The sequence below is a fragment of the Lynx rufus genome, unplaced genomic scaffold, assembly GCF_022079265.1.
Source record: "Lynx rufus isolate CCGP_SWC_20201006 ecotype Redwood Valley unplaced genomic scaffold, mLynRuf1.p SCAF_6, whole genome shotgun sequence".
Lineage (NCBI taxonomy): Eukaryota > Metazoa > Chordata > Mammalia > Carnivora > Felidae > Lynx > Lynx rufus.
Window position 1 is genome coordinate 82,107,223 of NW_025814878.1, and position 27,252 is coordinate 82,134,474.

The following is a 27,252-nucleotide window of genomic DNA, read 5'->3' on the forward strand; positions in this document are numbered from 1 at the left end:
CTCCCTCCTGTCATCTCACCAGGAAGACACAGTAGAGCCACCTCCTTAATTTGATGCTTAACACAAAGCCCAATCCCAGGGGCTTCCTCTCTCCAGTTCACCAATGACAGTGAGGTTGGAATTCTATCTCCAAAGCAGATATATGTCCTCCAGAGTCACACTGTCCAGAGGCCAGTGCATCACTGCCACACAGCACCACACACAACTACCCACACACAGGCCAGTCTCCTCCACCCACTGCCTAGAGAGCAGGAAGCACATCTTACTCTCAACTACAGATCTGTTCCAAGTGTGCTATCATAGCACCTGGCAGGTGCTCCAAAGATGACCTCCATAACACACCGGATCTTACTTGAAATAAATCTCCACAGGACAAACAACAACAACAACAAAACCCAAAACTGAAACAACTCATTTGCTCCTCCTCCTGACAAGCAGCAGCAAGAAATTAACCTCTGAATTCAGGAAAGTAAAATTTAAATCGGGAATTTTAGCATTATTCCAGATTTCAAACTGAATTCTCACAACCAATTCTCTTACGTAATCCCACTCTTCCCTCAGCAGTAATTCTCTATCTTCCAGTTTCCAGACTGCAACCTCATCCCCAACTTGTATTACTATACACACAGAGAAGCTGCATTTTCTGGTATTTACTAGAGTTCCATGAACTCTGCTGGCGCTCAGTAAATATTAATTAAATTCATCCTTTACTTGAATGTCAGATGTATTAGCTGGTCATAATCTATTTGCACAAATAATAAAAAATGTCAAAGAGCAACATGAGATTTTATGTATTACTAATCTAGTTTAAGGCAGATAAGAATATAATAAGTAAACGGATGTTAGGTTTTTCATTACCATTTTTGACTGAGCATGAATATTCAGCCTTGAGTACACCCTTGCTACAATGAAAACTGCCAAGTCTAATTCTTCATCAGTAACTACTGAGGCGTCATCCTAGGAAGGAATGAATTTAAAGTGGAAATAGCACTGATTAAAGAAGGCTGCTTCCATGAGATGCAGTAATGTTCTTCTTAATGGCAAAATTCCTTCTTAAAGCTTTATAAATTTTCATGTTACTCAAAGAACCTTTTTTATTTTCTACACAAGAAACCATTTAAAGCTCTTTCCTTAATAAAAGTGTTATTTGGAATTCCTTTGTACTAAAACACATGAATTGCTTTATGAAATGAAATAAACTCCCATGTGCGTTACTTTGTGAAATTCAAGTCACAAATGTCCATTGAAAGCATATTAAAATTGTCAAGCTTCAAATTGTTTTCAAATGCCTTAAAAAAAAACAAATGGGCCTGAGAGTTAAGTGGAGCTATTTATTTTTATTTTTTAGTTAATTTTCTTACTGCTAAAAAGGTGGTATTTAGACTACTTTACTAAAATGATTGAAGTGGCCTTAAAAGATGATCTTAACTCTCTTGCTCTATTTGTTGTCCGTTTTACGTATGTATGTATATATATGTATATGTATTTATGTGTGTGTGTATATATATATATATATATATATATATATATATGTATGCATGCATGTAAGTAAATTTAAAACCAAATTGTAGGGGCACCTGGATGGTTCAGTTGGTCAGTCGGTTAAGCATCTGACTCCTGATATGGGCTCAGGTCCTGATCACATGGTTCGTGGGTTTGAGCCCCATATCGGGTTCTGTGCTGGCAATGTGGAACCTGCTCGGGATTGATTCTCTGTCTCCCTCTGTCTCTGCCCCTCCCCTGCACATGTTCTCTCTCTCAAAAATAAAATTTAAAAAAACCAACAAATTGTATAAGACAAATTTCTTCCTAAATGCTTAAAACATGGTGACAGACTAGATTTCTTCGAGGCCACCCAATTTCCTTAGTGCTTTTATTTTTTAATTTTTTTTAATGTTTTTATTTATTTTTGAGACAAAGAGAGAAAGGGCATGAGCAGGGGAGGGGCAGAGAGAGAGGGAGACACAGAATCCGAAGCAGGCTCCAGGCTCTGAGCTGTCATCACAGAGCCCGACGCGGGACTCAAACCCACAGACCGTGAGATCATGACCTAAGCTGAAGTTGGACACCTAACCAACTGAGCCACCCAGGGGCCCCTCCTTAGTGCTTTTCAAGGAGCTGCAAATCTTCTCTCAGTCAAAGACCATGCTGTGTGACAACAGTCTGGAGGAGTCCTAGTTACACAGTATAATTTGAGTCCCTCCTCTGCACATCCCCTTCAAAGGCCTGAGCTATCTTTTACTCATTTCCCCTGACCTGGTATTCAGCTACAGTCTCAGCACAGCCCTGCATACAAGTTACTGTGCTACATGCTTCACATTTATTTCTTCATTTAGATTCCATCCATCAACCACAGAGGTTCTTATTTCCATTTCCTAGATGAAAACACCAGACCCCACACAAACTGCAGGTTACTGCCTCTAAATCCAGTGCTCTTCTTCTGACACAATGCCACCAGCTATCAATATGATAAGGATCCAATATCTGTTTTGTGTGGCATAAGGTCACCTGGTAGTCTTTGAGTTTTATTCTGTGTCACAGCTCAACGCAGTGTAATAGTTAAGAACATGGGCCTGGCTCTGTAACCTACTAGCTATGTGACTTTAGGCAACTTAACCTCTCTGTGCCTCAGTTTCTTCACCTATAAAATGGAAATGATAGCTCACCAGCCTTAGGTGATTTATCTTTCACTTCTCCCCAGCATGGACTCAGGACCACTTGCAAGGATCTGCTTAATGCCAGTCTTCTTACAGCAATATATTCATCTACCTGCATTTTGTTTCCTCCAGAAGTATGGTTACACAAAAATAAAACAATTCCTTCCTTTTGAAAGGGTAATATAACAGTTTACAATAGTTCCCTGAACATACTCTTCTGAGAAGAAGCAATACATGTTTTCATTAGGTTTAAAACCATATCTAAAAAACCTAACAGACCACAAAATTATTTAGGGTACTTATGCTAGAATATTCCTTCCTTCTGCCCTTCTCTCTGGAAAAACATCCTCCTGATCTGGTCAATGCACAGTTCACAGGACACTGGTGGTTTTCCAGGGCCACAGCTGCTATGTCTGGCATTTAGTCAGCACATTCCAAATTTGTTTTATTTCACAGCATATGAACTTTGAAGAAGAGAAATTTCCCTGTAGGAATTTTCTACTTGACAAGTAAGTAGAGTGCTTTTGTGGGGGGTTTATCCTTTAGTTGGTTTCTTTCCAAGAAAGGCTTTTAGAAGCAAAAAACTTAGAAAACAAGAGTAATATATTCATCTCACTCATCACATAAAATTTGAATGTATATGTTACTAGAAAATTAAGTAGGGGGAGCTGCCTGGATGGCTCAGTTGGTTGAGCGTCTAACTCTTGGTTTTGGCTCAGGTCATGATCTCATGGTTTGTGGGTCCAAGCCCTGTGTCAGGCTCCACACCGACAGTGCAGAGCCTGCTTGGGATTCTCTCTCTCTCCCTCTCTCTCTGCCCCTCCCCATTCTCTCTCTCTCTCTCTCTCAATAAAGGAAGGAAGGAAGGAAGGAAGGAAGGAAGGAAGGAAGGAAGGAAGGAAGGAAGGAAGAAGGTTATGTATTCATAACTACATCTAACTAGCACTGTCAACTCATTTACACTTGGCCATTGTGAAAATAAGTTAAAGCGTGTATTTCCTGAAACACAAGCATGAGTGAGAAAACTTTAAAACTTGCCCAAAGCTATATATTTCCTTTCCAATTAAGAAAAATTGAGGGAACCTGTATCTATTCCTCTATACACTTTGGAATTTAAAATTATTTAAAATAAAACTAGGAAATGTTTAGGCAGAAATTTCTCCAGATTAAAATGAGTAAGCATAATTTTATTTAAATATATTTAAAAATATTTAAATATACCCTGGGCTAGATTTTCATGACCAAGATCATACTGATTCTTTGCATGATGCCTTTTAGAGCACTGAGGACCCGATTCTCTCAGATACCTTCCATGGTCCACCCCAGCCACACATACCCCTCTGTGCCTGACAGGCCTGCTGTTCAAAGCCTCCTGGCAAGGGGGGCCAGCTACGCTGCAGGGCACATGCAGTGCATGGACGACCACAAGATAGAAACCCTGCAGGAGGGCTTTCTACCTCTGGTGGCAGACTGAACTGAAACCTGTGAGGTCACGTTTAACACCAGCAATTTATGATTCTTCTCAAGCATTACGCTTAGAGCATTTGCTCAACCTTGAGGATTCTATTCTCAGATGGGGTTTTCTACAAAAAAAAGAAAAAAGCAAAAAGCGCTACTGGATGGAAGTATTAGTCTGGGGGGATTATCCTAACCAACTGCTAAGCAGTCTGTCCGTTTCTATCATGTGAAAACTAAGCAGCAATCCACACACACACACACACACACACACACACACACACACACACACAAATAAATTAAAAAAATAAAAAAATTTAAAAAATGGAGACTAGCATAACTGCGTAATTCCCAGTCCTAGAATAACTACACAGGTAGAGACCGTGAAGAACACCACCCCCACATGCTCTAGAAACTGATTTAAATTCTCTTCTAACATAGGGGTACACATTCAAGTCAAGATGTTTCTGAGACTGCAGTCTGCTTCGAGTCTAGAGCATTCAGGGATTTTCAGTCTGGCCCTTAGTGAAAAGGAACCTTAATTAAGACATTAGGTAATTTCCAAGACCAGTAGGTAAGTGATAACCAAGTATCTGACCCCCTTCTGGTATTAGAGAGTAAGACACTGAATAAATCATATTTGTACAGGCTTCAAACTAGAATACCTAAATATGAAGCAGTTCTTGCAGGTACAATCAAGAATATAAGGCAGAGATCAGCAAACTACAGCCCACTGCCTATTTTAAAATATTTCTGAACACAGTCATGCTCAATTGCTTATATATGTGCTTATAGCTACTTACATATTACAAAGTGGTTATGGAGACCATGTAGCTTACAAAGCCAAAATATTTGTCCCTTTTCATAAAAATTTCGCTAACCCTTGCTATAAAGCAGATAGAGAGCATTTTATGTTTGACCTTGGGACGGAGAGTAGATCAGGAAAGGTGAGCTGAAGAAAATAGGTTTAGCTTGAGTCAGTAAGTTGAAAAGAAGAACATGGACTCACCAAAGTGTCATTCAAAAGGAAGATCAAATTACTAAAAAATGATCTTAATGATTACCCTATTATGAGATTAAAAGTGATCCTGAATACAAACAATAAACTTTAGGATTCATGGACCCTCTGTGGGTGTGTAACTAAACTATATGAGGGTTTTCTGTGTATTTTCTGCAAGTGCTTCAAGTTAATGCCTGTTCCAGTCTCATTCACATGAGCATATACTGTCATGTCTCCATGACCATAAATCACATTTCAAGACATCTGCTTCTACTCCCCATCATGTTTCAATTAACAAGGGAAAACCAGAGTCCCATGAGGGGAGAGTGGCATGCGTACCTTGGGCAGCAGAAAAACAGTCTGCTGCCCAAAGTAGATAGATACCAATAATCAATCCTGATTTAGAATCACTGTTTTGAGCTAGAAGAGACCTTTGATTCTCTGTGGTCTCCTAGAGTTTCACAAACTCATCAAATGTCATGCATAACAAAGCTTTAAAAAAAAAAGTCAGAAAGTATTTTTAAAAAGAACTTAAGAAGTTGATAAACCAGCAAGACTGAAGAGGTGTTTGTATTCTGAGTAGGACACCCGTCATTTTCTGCTACAAAAAAAATCCATCAGCAAAATATCCCTCTTTCTGACCTTATCTCCTATCGCTGCCACCTTTGGAACTCTTCCAGTATATGATCTAAAACTGTCAGTCACCAGCAAAATCCCCTACATATATATCCTTAACTTCTTCTTCAAACATTTCCTTCACTTTCCTGGCCTAAATGAACCTTGGCTCTCCCCTAAAGACACCATTTACTGAAGCTCTCCACTGTCGAAAACAGAGCTGTCTCAGGAAACTCACAGACCATGAGTGAGAGAAATAAATGTTAACTGATAGAAACCAAGGAGATTTTGGAGTTGTTTGCTGTGTGGCAAGGGCGGCTATCACAGAAAGTGATACCAGAAGAGGGGTGCTGCCATCACCAAACCCCAAAATCTGTGGTACTGGCTTTGAGATTGGGTGGCAGATGACAGGGAAACACTTATAGGATCTTGAAAAATGGAGACACGATATGTGCAGTGCAAGAGTTGGTAAGCAGTCCCCAGCAGTCACCAGGAAGATGGGAAACACATCAAATGAAGTTCTAGCAGAGATGCCCTAGTTGACACACAGACCTGGAGAGGAAGAAAAATCGTACTGATGTACACTGCTGAGCTCTGGAGGTTATTTACTATACAACAGTACTGCAGCCATAGTTGAGTATTTAAGGCCAGTCACCCCATTTGTCCACTAGATCCCAATGGCTATTCAAGACATTGCTGTAGCAATTTTTCTTGTCCTGAATCAGCAGATTTTCCTGTCCTACAGGTTCATTCCAAAAGGTAAACATCCTATAATTTCAGCAAATCATATTGGCTCCGTCTTCAAAATATATCCAGAACCTGATTACTACTTTTTGGAGAAGTGAATAAAGTACTGCACCAAAAATGGCAGTTGAGGCTAAAACAAGCTCTGGTCTCTAGCTTAGAGACCCCTCCTCAGGATTCTTTTTCCTTTGTTCGCTGTGCGCATGAAAACCCCCACAGATATGGAAACTGACAACTATAAATTACCCTTCCCTGCTTGCATTTGGTGCTCAGATCTTTCGAGAAACGGTCTCCTCTGAGCCCTCTGGTGTTAAATAAATCTCCGATCCACCAAGATCTCTGAGTGCCGTTTGGTTTTTCTGCCGGCATACCAGCCTGGTTCCGTAACAAATTTGGTTCCCTGACCAGGAAACCCAACCGTGCTGGCCCATAGCTGCCACTGGTTTGGGAGAATGGCAAGGCAGTGAGGGAATGAGGGATGGCAAGGAAGAGTACATGCCCTGTCTGAATTTCAGCAGTCTTCTTCTCGGTTGCCTCCGGCCGGCCCGCTCCACCATTCCCACTGGACTCGAGGAGACTTGGCAGGTGAGGACCTGGACCCTGTGTTGGAACCAGTAAGGCTGGGGCCCAATCTAGTGAGGCCCACTCACAAATGTGGAAGGGGGACCTGATCACTCCCCGAGGCTTCATAAGTCTCCCAGGTAGGAATTCTATGGGAGGGAATATAATAACCTCTGGTGTGTATGTGAATGTGCAACTCGGTCTAGCTTGCCTGCAGAGTTCGATTCTGTGGCTCCACGGGCAGGTGCCCTTGGGGACCCCAGGGGCCCACAGAGTCTGAGTGGGCCCGTCTGCTATTCCATCATGGATGGCACTCAGTCTATGGCAATATCAGAGTGGTTTCTGATCATGGGTTGCAGGGCTGGGACCTATGGGGCTGAGCGTCACCTGGGTTCCTTCGAGACATGGCCAGGCAGGCATCTGGCTGGTCTCCTCATTGGAGGGGGTGCCCTGTCCCTCTGTCTTTGTGACTCTGCCTCACGGGAGCATTATGGGGTCAGGATGGAGCAAGGAGAACCAGGCAAAGGTTTTAGGAGCTTTATCCGGAGACTCACCCAAGGAGCCAAAGAAGCAACCCACGGCTCCGCTAATGTTCCCCTCTTCATGACTCATCAGGCTCCCTTCCCCCTTCCCTGAGCTTGAAACTCCTCCCCTGGTTGGATCTCCACCACTGCCAGGTTGCTGCCACCACAGCCTCGCATTTCTCTTCCCTTTCCAGGCCAGAGAACCCTCCCCCACAAGGACTGAAGGCCAGACTGCGCCCTCGGCCAGGCGCAGGCACTCTCCAGATGCCAGTCCACATCCGCTGTTATCAAGAGGCTCTCAGGGGGATCAGAGTAGGTGGGGTGAGAAGGCCATAAATATACCCAGAAGCAAAGGGGTAGGCCCAGAGCCTCCTTAGCAAGGGTTCAATGAACCTACTGCAAGGGGAAAGGACATCAAAAAGAGTAAGTGTCCCAACCAGGGAAAGTCCCAAAAACCCAGCAGAAATCAGGAGGAACCTCGAGAAGGGGACCTTACTGGTTTGGCCGAGATAGAATCAGACTAAAAGGGACACTGACTCTCCCTCCCTGTTCCTCTGCCTAACAGATGTGAGGGATTCTCCTTCATTTCCCAGGTTAACAGCCCTAATTGGAGCCAACAGTGGTTAGTGTACCTCGGGACAAGGACTTTAAGGAATGTTCCCAAGCAGTTGCTGCTTCTGCCTCCCACCCCCCGCCCACCATCCCCTCATGCTTCTGCACCAACGTGGGTGTGGTCCTATACCATCCTCAGTGTCTCAGGCACCACTGGTTCCTCCTCCCACCCTCCAAGTCAAAGGAGCAAAGTGCACTACCCCTTGGACCACCATTTCAGATATCTCCACTGGTGTCCCAAATGAAAATTGACAATGGGGAAAAACTGATTGACTTTTAGGCAGACGCAGGTGAAACATATTCAATGTTTAAACTTTTAAGTTTATTGCACCTGTCTTTAAACTTATCAGCAAAAGTCAAACAATCTCATGTTATCTACGTTGCAATTTGTTAATGATAATTAATTTTGTCTGTCTCAAAGTTTTCATGGGTAATTGTTATGATAACTTTGAAGGTCCTTGGAACCTGAAACTTTCCAAATAGGATGGGATGCTAAAGCTTTGAATATTGCATATAGATATGTGTTTTTAACATCTTATTGCTGAGAAATCAAGGCTATTCGGACCTACTGGAAAACATGCTTTGTACTTAATTGGTTCACAAATTTACCATCTAAAAAAATTCTGATGTAAATACCTCTCAATTGGTTACTAAGTCCTCAATTGGAGACTAAGGTTTCCTAAGAGTTAAAATTCTACTAAATGTACTTAAGACTGATGAAAATAAAGAGAGCAACTCTGTATGTAGGGAAATAGGAGGTATATAAGATATAAAGAATGGAAATACAGTTTTGTTGAGGGTAAAAGAAAGTAATTTTGTCTTAAATGAGACTGGTTATTTGAAAAGAAATGGCTTTGGGACAAAATATGAAAGCAAAAGAAAGTTGTAGAAGCTTGAGATAAATGGAATTTTAAAAATACACTGATATAAGGTTGAAATTCTGCTTTTCTCCCTGCTCAAATGACAATGTTTTGTTGGACTGTTGATCTGCTCTTGATAAGACGATGCAAACAAAGGTTTGTCTTCCAGGAAAACCAAAGTTTTAGGTTTCATCTTTATCAGGTCTTTGATTACTTAGTTAAAGCTTCTCAATGTTAAAGGAGCTAGGTTTTCATAACAACTATATAATGCTATACATTCACCTTTAGGATCATTTATTGCCACCTTGGTTGAATAAATACAGTTTTAAGATTTTTAATGATCTGTAATCCTTTTTAGATGTACTTATAACTTCCTAAGCTTTTAACAAGCTTCCAGGATTTAAATGGTAAATGAAGTCTTTTTGACCAATTAGACCCTTTTATTTGGGATGCTAATAAGTTCCTTGGAAAAGCACTGTCATACAATGGTAAACCTTAGGTTGTATTGCACAGGTAAATGCTGTAACTGTCCAAATATATATGCAATTCCTAAAGTTTTAATGTTTTGTTATAAGGTAATCACTTAATATTCTGATTACCTGAAGTGTTATGTGTCACAGAAATAACCAAATTTCTTTGTCAATTGCATCATAGTGAACTCTCATCAGATCTTTAACAATGTCTATTTCTGAGATTTTGGCATGTATAATTGTTCTTATTCTCTCACAAAACGTGTTTCTTCTTCAAGGAGATTTGTCAAAAGGACTTTGGGGACAAATACGGGTATTCGACATCTCTAAGATTAATACTAAAATGGGTAAGAATTTCCAGAACTCAAAAGCTGCATTCAAATTGAACAAGAAATAGGAACATGGGATTAAATGAACTGAGGAAGATTATAGTTTTGTGATTCTTGTTGGAAATATTGCTGGTTCTCTAACGTTTGCTCTTCCAGATTAAGAAAACTCTCTCTTGAGATATCTATGATATACAGAAATGTCATAAAGTATTCATTTGTAAATGCTTCAGTTTACAAATTTTCTCTGTATATAACTCCTCTGAAATTCAAAAACTCAGTGAGTATTCTTTCTTTCGTGGCAATTACAATTGTTTACATAAATTCAATAAGAATCTGTTCGTCTTGTAACAGGTCACCATTGGAAATACTGGTTATTTTACCAAGGCTTTGACTGGAATGTCATATTTGAGAGTGGCATTCATAGACTCAGATATGACCAGACAGCTTTAAGGAACTAAGGTTGGCTTTATGAAACATGGAGCCATAAAGCCCCTTGGGAAGGCTGGCCTGATACCTTGCTTACAGAGTTCCCAGCAGCCTCACCAGGTGAGTAAAGAAGGTTACTTCCTGGCAGGTGCAGGAACCTCAGGATATCTTGGAGACCTCATGAAGAGGAATTTGCCCAATTCTATAGGTATTGTAGGCCTGTCTGATGGCAAGTATTTGGCTTGGCTTCTGGCCTGGAGAGGCTACTAAAAGTTCAACCCAAGATTCCTTATGAAAGGTTCCAGCAAAGCAAACTTTAAAAGATCCTCATGATCAATCGCTATTCTTGCTGAGCTTATGTAAATAATTAGGCCAGATTTGTTAAGACTGGATTTGTTCTACAAATGCATTGGTCTCAATTTGGCTATCTCTGGAGAGGGGGGATTTTTAGAGCAAAAAACTCTGTTTCAACAATGCACCATTATGGATGTTAAATTCTAGTTATGATTGCCTTTAAATGTTTGTTGTTTGCCTAGACAACTTGAGGTAAACTTCAGAAAATTGTCACAGTATTTCATGTATAGGCAATCTTCTGTGCTTGTTATTCTATGGGGATAATAATAAGACCCCATGAACATATAATTATTTAAACAACTGGAAAACAGGATAGACCTCTAAATATGCAAACCCTATCTTCCCTAAACCTGATCTGACAGCTACCAGAAACCCGCCCCTTTTGAAGACTTGGAGGTGGACTTTACAGACATACAACCAAATAGAGGATTCAGTTTCAGGTATCACCCCATGGGTCCATTGCTCCAGAGCTGAGAAGGCCAACTCAGAAGAACCCTCAACCTGGCAAAGTGATCCAGATCCAGTCAACCCACTTAAACTGACCCTCAAAAAGACACTGATCCCTGAGATCTCCAGCCCTGCTCCAGCCACACCCCGGAAGCTGGGTGGCCTGTGCACACAGAAGCTTGAGGACTCAACATGTGGACTCCCAGGGGTTTGGATGCAACTCTGCCAGCCCTTGCCCCTCACTGGTGTCATAGCCCTGATCTTGCTTCTTACTGTTGGGCTGATAGAGACTGTACCAACAAGCTGGACATCGGACAAAAGATGAATGCTGGATCTCACATACCTCCTCTGGATGGGAGGATTATTAAGTACTGCCTGTATATTATGATAACCTCTCTCAACCTCACAACTGCCACTTACCCACTTTTGCCCCCAGGATTGTTATATGACAATAAGGGGGTCAAGGGCATTCAGCACCTTCACCTCCCTCCACAAAGATTGCTACAAAGGAAAAACACCCACTCTCTGTCAGTTACCAAGTGCCCCATGGACTAAGTATTGGACTGTAGAGATAACCCAAAGTGTCAGGAACCCATATCACAACAAGGGCCTCCAGAGAGGGAAGCCAGCTTGCTACACTTACCTTCCTCAATGGGGGATCTCGAACGGGGGAGGGGGTGCAAGACAGGGCCCTTCAAGAAGTTATAAAGGATACCCAGGATAGGGTAATACAAGCCATAAGGGTGACCACTCCCCTGGCAGCCTACCAAGGTTTGAACCTTTCAGCCCTCAGTCAGATGCTTACCAATTCCCCACTCCAGCATTGGGCCAACACTACTCTCCAAGTCCTCCAGAAAATAGATAATCACACCCAAACCTGCTGGATATGCTTGCCCCTCAGCCGGAGGGCTTACTTAGCCACTCCGATCCCTTTGACCAGGGAAGCTCCTGAAAATCTCAAAACCAACACCTCTGTCTTAACTGGACCCCTGGCCACTGAGATACGTCTCACAAATGTCAACAATCTAATCTGTACAGTCCTTGAAGGTATGAATGGTACCTCTCTATGCGAAAGAAATATAACCTTAACGAGGAATACAACCCTATGTTCAACCCCTGGGGTATTCTATCTGTGTTCTAACTCGGCCTACCGATGCTTAGAGGCCAACTGGACTCAGATATGTTATTCCATCTTCCTAACCCCATAGATATCCATATACACTGAAGATCAGCTCCTAATAGCCTTTAGCCCCAAGTCCTGGGCTAAACGGGCAGTTCTGCTACCCATTCTGATAGGAGCAGGAATTGCGACAGGAATAGGAACCGGAATAGGGGGCATAGGTTCATCCATAGGACTATTCCACAGACTATCTCAAGAGCTAAATGAAGACATGGAACAGGTGGCAGATTCTCTGGTAACCTTACAAAACCAAATAAACTCTCTGGCGGCAGTGACCCTCCAAAATAAGCAAGCCCTCGACCTCCTCACTTCAGAAAAAGAAGGGAATAGTTACAACTAAGGTTAAGGAACTGAAGGAAAGAATTCAACGTACACAACAGGAAAGTATCAATCAATAGAAAGGATGGGATCTCACAGATTGGGCATTCTGGCTTCCTACCCTGGTGGGGCCCCTCCTCTACATAATTTTACTTGTATCCATTGGCCCCTGTATACTGAATGACACGGTATGTTTTATTAAAAACTCTGTTGCTCACCAAACTACTGCATGTATCTTAGCCTTCCAAGGGTACCAACCTGTAAAACTAAAAGGTGATGCCTGCTAAAAGTTTTTTTTTTTTTTTTTTTTTTTAAAGGCATCAAAGGGGGGAATGTTGGAGAAGTGAATAAATACTGCACCAAAAATGGCGGTTGAAGCTAAAACAAGCTCTGGTCTCTAGCTTAGAGACCCCTCCTCAGGATTCTTTTTCCTTTGTTTGCTGTGTGCGTGAAAACCCCCACAGATATGGAAACTGACTACTAAAAATTACCCTCCCCACTTGCATTCGGCGCTCAGATCTTTGGAGAAACAGTCTCCTCTGAGCCCGCCAGTGTTAAATAAATCTCCGATCCACCAAGATCTCCAAGTCCTGCTTGGTTTTTCCGCCAGCGTACCAGCCTGGTTCCATAACATTTTAACTTCCGATGCCACCACCTACTCTAAGCCAGTGTCATCTCTCACGTGTATTATTCTAACAGTTTCTTACTGGTTTCCCTGCTTCCAGCCTTGCCCTGCTACAATGTATTCTTTTTTTTTTTTTAATTTATTCTTAACATGGTAGTTACAATAATTCTTAAAATCTTAGGTCAATGTATGTACATTTTTGCTGAAATGTCTCCAATATATTTCCAGGACACTCGGAGTAAAAGCCACAGTCTTGTTACAACCTACCCCACACATTCCTCTCCCCTGTCACTATTCCACTCTGGCTATACAGTCACCCTTGCTGGTCCCTGCACATGATAAGTAAGCCACTACTGCAGAGCCTCTGCACATGCTCTTCTCTCCTGCTGGAATGTTCCTGCCCCACACATCCAGACATCCACAACTCCTTCAGGTCTTTGCTTCAGTAAGACTCAGCACCCTCCATGCCCTGGCCACCCTATTTAGAATTACAACTGCTCATTGTTGCTTTATCTATACAACTTACCACAGAAGACCCATAATATACTTTACTTAACTGTTATTCCCTGTTTCCCCAAACAGAATGAATGCTCCAAAAGGTCTAGTACTTTTATCAGTTTTCTTTCATAGCTACCTCCCTAGTGCCTACAATGGTGCCTGGAAACACAGGAGACACTTAATAAATATTTGGTCAATCAATGAATGAATCTGTAGGATAAGGGTCGGGTCTAGCTTATATTTTACATTTCTAAGTTATAAACCAGACACTTAGACTGGAAAGGAAATTCTACAATGAAGACAAAGATGCATATAGTTTTAGTCAGATATTTTCTTACCTTGGTATTAAGTCTTTTTTTCTTTTCTCTCATTTACAGAAAAGAAAATAAAATACATAAATTATACAGACTAGAATTCAACATAATTATTTCAGAGCCCCTGGACTGAAGCCCTATTTTCAAAATTACAGTTATACATACTGCTTACTTTCACCATCACAGAAAATTTTTACTTATTGGGATATATTTATTTGCACACTATACCAGTTTCCTAAGAAATGAATAAAAATTCAATTGTAATTTTTAAAAGAGAAAACAATTTACTAAGAACAAAGCTCAAGTTTTAGAAAAGTAGTGAATGAAGTTCAACTAAGTATCCTTCTTTTTTTGTTGTTAATCTTTCTCCAAACTAAAAAAAAAAATCTTTTACATTAATTACTGCTGAAGGCTCAGATATTACTAAAAATAACCATTTATTTAAAGCTATTTTTGTAGGAAGAGAAGAAAGATATCAAAAGAGCTGACAGTTTTGTAGATAAGTACAATGTTAGCATTCCTTGAAGGGAAGCCTGTTTGCTTACCAGGCAGACAACATGTATCTGTCAGTCATAAGAATAAATACGACATTCAATTAAAATGAGCACTTCTTATTGTCATCAAATATATGAAATGAATGTACCCACTAGATCTAGGTATAAAGAGCATCACTTCAGTTAACCAAAATTAAATTTTATTTTAAACCTGCATATATTATAATAAGGCTACCCCATAATTATTATGCTAAGGGAATCCCCCAACAAAACTAAATAAAGAGAAGTGGGGGTAAGAGGGAGAGAGGAGAAAAAGAATCCTTACTCTTTATTTTAAATGTTGAAATGTCAGTGTACTAAGCCTTTGAAGATTTCTTTGATATCTCTTCCTTCCCCAAGGAACTCATTACTTGTATTTCAGCCGAGACAGTGCTGACAGATACTAGCTCTCTTATTAAAGACTTCCCTTTTTGTGGGAACTGAATACACTGATCATACCATTTTCAAATTCAGTTAACAGGTATATTTTGGCACACTAATGATAAAGCTATTATATTCATTTCAAGTAAAGACCTCAATTATTTTGTAACTCTTAAGGTGGTTTGTATCTTTTACTACTTACCAAGTCCTAAAAGATCAACAGTGGGCTCTGCAGTTTTTTTAGGGCTGGTACTTTTTTTAGGCTCCAACTGCTGATCTTCTTTCTTCTGCAGCTTTAAAACAAATAATCAGATTTACGAATTTTTCTTAAATAAGTTGAACAAGCTTTTTAAGCCCCAATTAATCATGCATATTTTTGATATTGTGTAATGAAGTATATGAAGCACAGAGTAATGAAGCCCAGAGAATTTCTTATTGCATAAAAAAAGTAAGCATGATCACTGAGCCTGAAATGACAAACCTTACATATTAGGATCCCAAATAGTAAATATACACTTTCAATCTTAATGTAATTATTCTTAATCGTTCAAATCCTTTGTATGAAATTACACTTTAAAAACAATTTTTTTAATGTTCATTTTTGAGAGAGAGAGACACACACAAAGCGCGAGCGGGGCAGAGCAAGAGAGCGAGAGAGCGAGAGCGAGAGAGAGAGAGAGCAAGAGAGCGAGAGAGCGAGAGAGAGAGAGAGAGAGTGGCATGGAGACACAGAATTCAAAGCAGGCTCCAGGCTCAGAGCTGTCAGCACAGAGTCCCACATGGGGTTTGAACTCACGGACTGCGAGATCATGACCTGAGCCAAAGTCGGATGCTTAACTGAGCCACCCAAGTGCCCCCAAATTACACCTTTTTGAAAAAGAATTGCGTTTCCTATCATTTGCTAGCTACTGTTAATGCACTCTATTAGCAGATGCTGGACAGGCCTCAGAATCTTCATGAGCACACTGTTATTCCCCTCCTTCACAGTGCCGACACGTGAGACACCTCTGTACCAAGAAAAGCCTGATGAAATACTACCTGATATATTTTCTCCTGACTCTACACTATCAGCTACATTTTAAATGTAATGTTCTTCCAGTTCTCAGAAGCCGAAGTCAGTTACACATTCTAAACTTTATCTTTCTCATTTACACAGAAATGTTGTGTAGGACAGACATATATCTACTACATTCTCAACTCAAAAGCCTCTTTTTCCACTTTTTTTTAAATGTAGATATAATTGGCATATAACATTATATTAGTTTCAGGTGCACAACATAAAATGATTCCATATTTGTATACATTATGAAATGATCACCATAGTAAATGTAGTTAACATCCAACACCATATACAGTTACAGAATTTTCTTTCTTAAGATGAAAACTTTTAAGACCTACTCTCTTGGCGACTTTCAAATAAATAATACGGTATTATTAACTATAGTTACCATTCTGTACATTACACCCATAGGAATTATTTATTTTATAAGTGGAAGTTTGTACCTTTTAACCCTCTTCACCCATTCTGTCCACCTTCCACCCCCACCCCTGCCTCTGGCAACTACCCATCTGTTACATGATCTGTTCCAAGATCTGATCCAGGATCTTGTTTGTTTGTTTTTTTTTTTTTAGATTCTACATATAAGTGAGATTACATGACAGGTGTTTTTCTCTGACTTATATATTACACATAGCATAATGCCCTCAAGGTTCATCCAAATTATCACAAATGGCAAGATTTCATTCTATTTTTTGGCTGAATAATATTCCATTAAATATATAGCCTACCTCTCTTAAACCAAGAAAGTAAAACATTTATTCATTCACTCACATTTATTTCTCAAACTATCCCCATAAGATCATTTCTTCTGCAACTACCTAAAGAATTCATAACTTGTTCCATGAGTGCATTTTTGTTAGCTAGACAGATATATAATTTCTAAGAGCATATATCTACACTTGTTTTTAGTCACTACTGTCTCTTCAGAATTATTTATTATATTATATACTTAAGTAACCTACCATCCCAAGTATCAATGCTTTAATAAGCTTCTCAAACACAGAATTATCAGCCTGTAATAATACATAATTCTCAGAGGTTTAACATAATCCATTTCACATTCTTTTTTATTTTTCCCTTCCAATATTGGTAAGACTTACCTTGTATATAGCAAAGTAATTTGAAAGAAAGCATAGTTTATAGTAACCAAGGAGGCAACTCTTTCCAACTAAATACTTAAACTGCTAGAACTTCCTTCCTTCCCTTTTTTTCTTCCTGGACAACTTGCATTGAATGTATAAGCACTCAACACTTCAAGAAAACCTGAGGATTAAGTGGCCAGAAAGCACTCAAATTTCAAATACTCCCGAGTAGGTTCTAGCAGCTTCCTCATGTAGGTCTTCATTGATCTTCACTCATACCCTTCTGCCTGGAATACTCTAGATGTTGAGATATACATGTCTTATGCTTAGCAGGTACATAAAAATCTAATTCCTGATTTAACTTAAAATCAGAAAGCCTTAAAGTTGAAAATAAACTTAAATAATCTAGCCAAACTCATTCACTTTGCAGATTAATTGAGGTTCAGATATTACATGCCAAATAGGGAAAGAGTAGTAACTAAAGCTTATTTTTTGTCTCTCAATTTACAATTGTTTCTTTGATATATTTCCCTGAAACTTCTTCCCTGCAAAGAAGCATGGAATAAACCTGTGAGGGATGCCTTCCTATTTACTTTCTACATTCTAATAATGTGGCATTTTTTTTCAGGCCAAAATGACTTCTTTTTTGGTTTATGAGTTATTTTCCCACCAAATTAGAACTACCTTTTAAAATATTGCTGAGTATGGGGTGCCTGGGTAGTTCAGTAGGTTAAGCATCTGACTTCAGCTCAGGTCATGATCTCACAGTTTTGTGAGTTCAAGCCCCACATTTGGCTCTTGGCTGCAGGGCAGAGCCCACTTCAGATCCTCTGTCTCCCTCTCTCTCTGCCCCTCCCCTGCTTCTTACTCTCTCTCAAAAATAAACAAATGTTTTTTAAAAATTTTAAAAAATAACAAAAATTGCTGAGTATGCAATTACTCATTGTTTAGAAAGCAGGGAAAAGCCAAATCAAACAAAAAAGAGATCCTCTGGTAATCCTGACTCCCATCCTCAGAACTACTGAAAAAAGTTTGGAAAATATCTTTTCCTTCCAGATGTCACACATCTATATGTGTCCCAAGAATTTTCGTCTTTTGATTGCAATTGCATCATAATTTAAATGGGTGTTTATCGACCCATCTCCACAGAAAACTATATAATACTGAATATGTGTAGAGTTGTGCAGGGTAAAGAGAAACATAAAGGTAAGAATAAGGGGCATATCCTAAATACAGATTATTAAACTGCAGACATGGCCCACTATTGGGTTTTGACACCAAATTTATGGATAACAACTAGAAGGGTTTTTTGGCATTTAAAAAGGTGAAACAGGAAACAAGAGCGCACTGTACACAGTAAAGTATTCATGAATTATTTTGTACATTTGTGCACACATGTGAACACACGCAGCCCAGACCATAATGTAACACGTATTTCTTACCAGAATCACGAGCTGAGAAACACTGCTCTAAATATCATCTGCTCCTTTGCTCCTACAGTGGGTCAACCTATATGAGTAAGGAATGTCTACGCCCTAAACCTTACCAACTACTCCAAATAGAAGTGGTTACTCCAGATGGATTTCAACAACTCTTACAGTTGGCATCTCATAGGTTGTCCCACAAGTTAAAAAGGCAAAAGGGTCGATCACTTTAAAAACTATCTTGTATAGGGCACCTGGGTGGCTCAGTCAGTTAACCGTCCAACTTTGACTCAGGTCATAATCTCATGGTTTGTGAGTTTGAGCCTTGCATTGGGCTCTGTGCTGACAGCTCAGAGCCTGGAGCCTGCTTTGGATTCTGTATCTCCCTCTCTCTCTGCCCCTCCCCTGCCCACGCTCTGTCTCTGTCTCTCAAAAAATAAATAAATGTTAAAAAAAAAAATTAGGGGTGCCTGGGTAGCTCAGTTGGTTGAGCATCCAACTTCTGCTCAGGTCATGATCTCGCGGTCCATGAGTTCGAGCCCCGTGTTGGGCTCTGTGCTAACAGCTTGGAGCCTGGAGCCTGCTTTCGATTCTGTGTCTCCCTCTCTCTCTGCCCCTACCCAAATCATGATCTGTCTCTCTCTCTGTCAAAAATAAACATTAAAAAAAATTTTTTTTTAATTAACAAAAACTATCTGGTATTTCTTCATCTTAAAATTATGCTGAAGCAGTATCATGAAACACTGATATGTGGCAGAGATAATCTGAGATCACTCTTTTATATCTTCATAGTAATCCAAGTACTGCCTTATATAGATTAGTGAGACCTACAAAGATTGAATGCAGATGATACTCTGTTCACAAATATAAACTTAAGAAATTAACCTCATTTCTAAACTTAAAAAAAGGTGGGGGGTGCCTGGGTGGTTCAGTTGGTTAAGCATCCAACTCTTGGTTTTGGCTCAGGTCATGATCTCATGGTTCATGGGTTCAAGCCCCACATCAGGCTCCACACGGATGGCGAGGAGCCTGCTTGGGATTCTCTCTCTCCCTCTCTCTGCCCTTCCCTGCTGTGCTCTCTCTTTCTCTCTCACTCTCAAATAAATAAACAACAGCAACAAAAAAGAAATTAACCTAATTTTTAAAATTTTGAAACCTATTAAGAGAAAATTCAAGGGTACACCAAAGTATCAATATCTATAGATAAGAAATCTTGTGGGGCGCCTGGGTGGCTCAGTCGGTTAAGCAGCCAACTTCGGCTCAGGTCATGATCTCGTGGTCCGTGAGTTCGAGCCCCGCGTTGGGCTCTGTGCTGACAGCTCAGAGCCTGGAGCCTGTTTCAGATTCTGTGTCTCCCTCTCTCTGACCCTCCCCCATTCATGCTCTGTCTCTCCCTGTCTCAAAAATAAATAAATGTTAAAAAAAAAAAATTAAAAAAAAAAAAAAAGAAATCTTGAAATTATAGCCAGGACAATATTTAATTTTTTTTTAATGTTTGTTTATTTTTGAGAGAGAGACAGAGCACGGACAGGGGAGAAGCAGAGAGGTAGGGAGCCACAGAATCAGAAGTAGGCTCCAGGCTCTAAGCTGTCAGCACAGAGCTTGACATGGGGCTTGAATTCACAAACTGCAAGATCACGAGCTGAGCCGAAGTCAGATGCTTAACCAACTGAGCCACCCAGGCACCCATAGCCAGGATAATATTTAATCTTTCAGAGCTACATATCCATAAAAGATATTAATTTTATATTCAATGTCTCTGAGTGACTTTCTGAAAATAACTGAAAATTAATTCTCATTTATACTTATAATTATGTTTATAGATCTTTGTGTAAAATGATAGAAATAAAGTATTCATTTTCCTTGGATGAATTATAATATCTAAGAAATACAGACTTGAAGGACAAAAACATTTTTGCTTATATAGTGCTATTAAAAGGGTTTAAAAAAAAAAACCTCTAAAAAATCCTCTAAATTATACAGTCCTCTAAAAGACTCAATCTTTTAAAAAACACAAACTAAAAATACCTAGGTCTTGCATTTTATTCCATGATAATGTATATTTAAGCCCAATAACATCACCAATAAATTGAGAGGCAAAGCCTATTTCAAGGAGGCTCTACTTATAGCCATGATTTAATATCATGTCCACTGCTACGGCTCCTTGACACACATTCTAAAAGCTGACAAGACACTCAGTTTTTGACTTTAGAGGAAGATTACGGAAGGCCTCAGACACTGAACTAGGAAGAGAGTGTCAAAATAATAAATCTCCTTTCTTCACCATAAAGCATAATCTAGCATTTCAAAAATGAAACATTTAAAATTATCAAGAACAAATCTCAAGAAGTAAGATAGGAAGTTAGGAATAGTTTTTTCCTTCTCCCTCATTACAACATCCACATTAACAAGGCAATGTGATGGCTTTTAGATAGCCAGGATTTATCAAGAAAGAAGCAAAAGCACCCTGTGTTTATCCTAAAAACACCAACTTCATTGCCACTCTGAAGTCTACTTAGTTTCTACAGCAAAACCTATTTTTCACTCTCTTTATATAAAAGAATTTATATGTATATACATACATATGTATATCTATCTATCTCACCAGACTAATGTTAGAGAAGAACTATAAGTGGATTCCCAAAATGTATTCCAGTTAAACATTTTGGTTAACAAACAGGTGTATAAATGATTATGCCTTCCTGACAATCTGTTCTAAAATGAAAAAAATCTTTAAGAATGTATCTGATTTCTACCAGCTTTACATTATAACACTATTTATACTAAACTTACATTTAACACTAAGTACTATTTATCAAGTATTTTCAGGTAACAAAGATAATAAATAAATCTTAAACAAAAATATTAATACACAAATTATTAATTTGTCCTTTTGTTCTACAGCATACCAATTCTGTTGTACTTTGCAAAGAATAACAAGATGATATTATTAAAATATTTGAAATGTAGCTATCACATAAAGCATGTAATTTCCTGAAGCCAAATTTTAGAAGATTTAAGAATAAAAATGCTATTGGGGCACCTGGGTAGCTCAGTTGGTTAAAGCATCCAACTTTTGATTTTGGCTCAGGTCATTATTTCTAGGCTCATGAGATCGAGTCCTGCCTCAGACTCTGCACTGATAGCACAAAGCCTGCTTGGTATTCTCTTTTTTTCTTTTTCAAAATAAATAAGCATTAAAAAAAAAAGAATAATAATGCTATTATCTTGTTAGGATTTGGGGACAAGGATATAATAAAGGGTGATAATAGTAAATCAAGACCTTGCCAACCCCCTTTTCCTTCATGTAACTGTCACTGCCTTGATTATTTCACATTTACCTTAGACATATCAATCAGTATGTACAGAATCAATCCACTGTAAATTCTCCTGCTACTAAAAACATCACATATGGAATTTGCCTTTTAATAAGTGAGAAATGCAGTCAACTGTCAATGAATAAAATTAGGCAACTTAAAATTTATTAAACAAAATTTTCTAACAAGCAAGAATACTGATCTACTTATATAAAGAAATTTTATAAGTTCCTTAGACTCATATTAAGCAGATGTCTCATTCAAATGATCAAAACCTTTATTAGCAGAAGCTTCACCAGCCTATTTTTTTATAACTTATAACACTACTCCACAGGTTATAAATGCATTAAAAAAAGCCTTAATTTCCAACTCCTACACTTACCACCTTTTTAAATAACAGAAATAACAGCTGAGCTCCTAGAAAGTGATTTACTATGCTTTAGTGACCAATAATTTATCTATTAATGTAGATAATAGCATTAATACATATTATAAGAATACGGAAGCTATACAATTTTCTAGGTTCTATAAGTAATTAAAAACTTTTCTTTAAAACTAACTACAACTCAAATTATGCCTTAACTAGTTTATCTATAATCAGTTTCCCTTTACATTTATAAAATCATACAAGCAGAAGGGACATAAAATATAGTATGTTCAACTCTCTCATTTTAAAGTTAAGGATATTAAAGTGATATGATTTGTCCAAAGACTCCATAGTCACCAGAGTGGGAGGGGCTAAAATCGTGATAGGGCTCCTTCCCCCATACCATGATGCCTTTTCCTTAATAATTTCTATGTATCACAAATTAGATTCAAAATTACCCAATGCTTATTGTACATGGATACTATTTTTCCAATGACACAAAGAGAAGCTACAAAGAAAGGAACTACAATCTAATAGAAGGGACAAGGCAAGTACACAAATAACTTCAACACAAGGTAGAGTATAAAGAGCATATGAAAGGTGTAAGATGCGTCTTATGCTCATGATGGTGGTCATGGGATGATTAGCACTTTAAAAAGGAAGTAGTATTTACTCTGAAGTCTGTAGGAAAGATGGGAAGGAGTCCAATAGGTAGGAATTAGTTTTAAAGGCACCATGTGAAGAAAACTGAGTATGGGAGAGCAAGAAAGACAGTGGACATACCAGACTAACTTATAGGTCTAAGTGTACAGAAACAATAAAAGATAAATTTGAAAAAATAAACTAGAGCTACAGTGTGGAAGAACCCGAACAACCGAACAACCAACTAGTTCTAGTAATTAGATAGGCCACCAATTTTCAAAGACGGTAGCCAAAGCAATTACTCCTAGGGAAATGTGTTATGCATATGAACTGTACTGAGAAAGAAAATTTGATCACTACCATTGTAAGCATAGGGGTGTGTTGGCTATGCCATGATCAGAGCATTGTTTTAGGAGTGTTCGGTAGAAGCTAGATAATGAGAAGAAACCCCCCGAGAAACGCCTTTATGGTCAAGAAAACCAGGTCATGTTCCCCACAGAATAGGATATAACAGCCTAGAAAAACTGTCCCTAAGAAAGTACATGCACAGTTCAGGAAAAACGTGTCCCCAGCTTGACCTTTAGCTAGTGATAAATCCATTTACATACATGTGTTTTGTGGTTAAGACTCCCCCCTTATGGGCTTTTTAGATACATTATGAGAATGGGCATGTGTAGTAAGAAAGTGGTTATATAATCTTAGCTGTCAATTAAGGAGCACTCAGCACCACCCCACTATAAGTCACAGGTCCTCCCAGTCCAGAAAAACTTAATACATATTCAACCCCAAAACAACCAAGGGGCCGGTTCCACCTCACAGAACCTGCATGCTTTCCCTTAGAGAGCATACTGTGCTTTAATGAAACTGCTCTCTACTTTCACTTAGGGCACCAATCTCTAAGTCTTTACTGCCTAAGTGTCAAGAGCCAAGACAATGCTTTTGGTGCTGACAGGAGGATTAACATTAATCTACTCCCTCATTACAACTTGAAATCTGAGATAGATTTTCTAACAAGTTACTCAATAACATACAATTCTCAGAATAGTACTCTCATCTGGGTGCCTGTTGAAATCTTTATAGTAGAATTTCACTTTTACTAAATTTCTAGTAAAAATCTATGAATCACAAGTTACTTGAAAGCTATTGGGTTGTACATCATCATATATTCTACTATAAAGTTGGCAAAAAATGCAAAGATTGAATCATCTTTGTTGTTTACCCAGTAGTCATTCAATTGTCTAAAATCAATACATTAATAAAAATCACTCAGTCTTAATTCCTAGGAGATATTGTAATAATTACTACATATGTGTTTATATGTGCATGCTATCACAACCAAATTATATACAATCTGTTTAAAATTCTTTTGTGCAGGAAATAATCTTGTACATAATCTGTTTATTTCCAGTGTCTCATTTTGTTGTCCTTACTCAGAATCTTGTTAAAGTTTCCTTTTTTCTTATCATTCTTTATAATGTACTTATAAATTTTTTTCACATTAAACTTATCAATACTTAGTATATTCTGTTTCTGAATTTAATACTCTTTCTTAAGTTGTATTTTTGGGGTTCAATTTAGAACTGTAATGTACATTTTACTTCCCGAATCATATGGACATCTTCTGGTAAATGGCTATATAGTCTGGGGACATCACGATCCCAAACAATATCTGACTGAGCTGGAGAAATACCAAAGATTTATATAAATTTCAGAATAGGATGGGGACTTAAAAGACATTTGGTCAGTTCATTATGTGATGTCTAAAACACCACTGTAACATTTATCTTACATGGCCAGTCTCTGTAAGAAAGTTTTCCAGTATCAGGGAATCACTGGATACAGTAATACAGCATACTCCATATTCAGACAATGCTATATCAGAAAGTTTCCTCTTCAAGTGGCTTGTAACATCTACTTATTTATCTCTATTTTCCATGACACAGTCATGAAGAAAAACAAGTGAGAAATGACTTTAAGTGCAGCCTGGACCCTCTCGGCAGCCACAGCAGACCACGAATTCACACCAAGCCCTCATACATCTAAAATTCCCTGATATTTTCCTCTGTGCTATTATATTTAGGGCAGTTGAGGTCTGGATGCACTTATTTCAGAATTATACTTTTGTCCAACTTGTTGGAATTTTTGCGTTTAAGATTATCTGAGGAATTGTTCTGTCAAGCAGTGTCTTAACTAATCTTTGTCGCTTGGTTATTTGAAAATTTGAACATCACATTGATGTGCTCAGTTAATAAAAATGCTGAAAAGAACAAAGTCCAGGTCTGAGCCCTGAAGAATGCAGCTAACTCCCTTGACACTGACATCAATTCTATTAACTCGATTTCTCTGGTAAAGCTGTCCATCCAGCTCACAATCTATGTACAATCTGCTTGTCAGGCCTACCTGTCTATATCATTCCCAGAAAGATATCTAAGAATCTCAAACAATAAGCTATTCTTAGGGAACCCATGTAAGCACCCAGTAAGTGATGTTAACACTCTGAAAAAAGAAGGAAGGCATTAAAAAACAATCCCATTTGAGGGTGCCTGGGTGGCTCAGTCAGTTGAGTGTCCTCTTGATTTCGGCTCAGGTTATGGTCTCATAGTTCATGGGTCCAAACCCCACACTGGGCTCTGGGCTGACAGGGCAGAGTCAGCTTGGGATTCTCTCTCTCCTCTCTCTGCCCCGCCCTCTTCCCTCCCTCTCTTTCTCAAAATAAATAAAATCCCATTGAATTGTGAATAGAATTCATGTCAAGCTCAATGATATAAGTAAGCATTCATAATCCACACACATTTTCCTTCTAAGAACCTGGACATTTGCCTATCTCTAATCTTCTAGTTCCTATCTTAGTTTGTACAGTTTCTCCAAAAATGAGCTATAGTGCTTTATACATTAGGTCTGCAAGATTTCCCATTATTTAAACACAAAGATTGAATGCCTACATTGGCAAAATGATAGTTATTTTGAAGGATTTTTGTGAGGATTAAGTAAAATAATATAGACAGAGTCCCTGTCATAGTGGGGGACACATAATATGTGCTTTATAAATGGCAGCTGATGGTGATTATGGTGGTAGCTTTTACAGTTATGTGCCAGGATCTGTAAAGCACTGGAGATACAAAGATGAGTAAGACTTGGTTCCTAATCTTCAGAGGCTTATATTCTAGACAAGCAAAAAGACTCAAACATAACTGGTTCAACAATGTGGTTCAATGTGGATTAGCACAATGATGGTGTTAAAAAGAAATAAAGGAAGTCTTCTAGAATCTCACAGGAATGTCATGCTTAGGCTCAGCTCAGCATGTGTCTGAATAATGCATTATGAGATGGGTGATTATATGTTTCAGTTTGCTCAGGACAACTGCAGTTAATGCCAGTTATTCCAATTTAACTGTTAACAGTGCCTGGTTTCACTCTTAGAGGTATCTAGTTTGAAATACTCATCACAATTCTACTTAGAGCCTTTGTCTGGAGACAGGAATTAGCTACAGTACTGCTGGACTCAGGTGTAAAGGGGTTCCTCTCCTTCTAGCAGTGGTAAATTCCTTGAGGACAGAATGAACTATCAAAGTTCTATAAGACTGTGGACTGCATGCAAATGTCCAGTCAGCCTCTCAGTAATGAATTAGCAGGGCTGGAAAAACAGTCGGTTAACCCAACAGAAGGAGCAGGCTGTATCTGTATCTATGTCTTTAACATTCATCTTACTATTGTTATTTTTGCCTTACACAATCTGGAGGTTTACAGAGAAGGAAAAAGGGTAGGTTTTTAAAACTACTACTTGTTAGCCAACTATAACTGAAAGAAAAAATTGGGGTACAGTTGGAAAGAGGCCACCCCCTTGCCCATCACACAACACACATTCGTGAGGAACCTGGTGCTAAACCATTCACAGACAACCTGCTTCTAGGCCAGGGTTTTATATGTAGCTGAGCAGCTCCCTTGTACCAACCCACTGAAAGTCAGCCCTCAAAATAAGAATTTGTAAAATAAATAAATAAATAAATAAATAAATAAATAAATAAATAATAAATATAATAAAATAATCATAACAACAACAACGAATACAGAAAAAGGAAAGAAGAACACTGGCCAAACATCTAAGTTTAAACCTAGCTTGGACACTTCCCAGCTGTGTGACTTTGAACAAGTCACATTATCTCTGAACAGGGTCGGCTTCATGGGTGTAACATGTGCAGTCCCACAGAGCCCCACAAAGGGTTTAATAGCTATTGCACCTTGAACTTCTTCATTTTATCTTTAACTTGATTTTGTAAATCCAATGAGACAATGAAACATAAGCATAAGCACAGCAGATATGTGCAATATGTGCCCTTGCTGCCCATTTTCATATAGTGGTCATGATGTTCCATGAGCACAGATTTCCTAACATAAGCGTATTAGGTCTACAACCGGGTCAGCAGGGTATCGCCAGCCCTAAGAAGCCATGCTTTCTG

General features: G+C 38.9%; 1 protein-coding gene across 5 annotated transcripts in view; it reads right to left on the reverse strand.

Annotated features, from left to right (window-relative positions):
- The window catches only part of SMAP1 (small ArfGAP 1), a 190,165-nt gene that overhangs the window by 18,136 nt on the left and 144,777 nt on the right, over nucleotides 1-27,252 (reverse strand). For all 5 annotated transcript variants that reach the window (XM_047103213.1, XM_047103208.1, XM_047103211.1 and 2 more), the window contains one exon: nucleotides 15,106-15,196. In XM_047103213.1, the coding sequence (XP_046959169.1) occupies nucleotides 15,106-15,196 (91 nt within the window). The remainder of the gene's footprint in view (nucleotides 1-15,105; nucleotides 15,197-27,252) is intronic.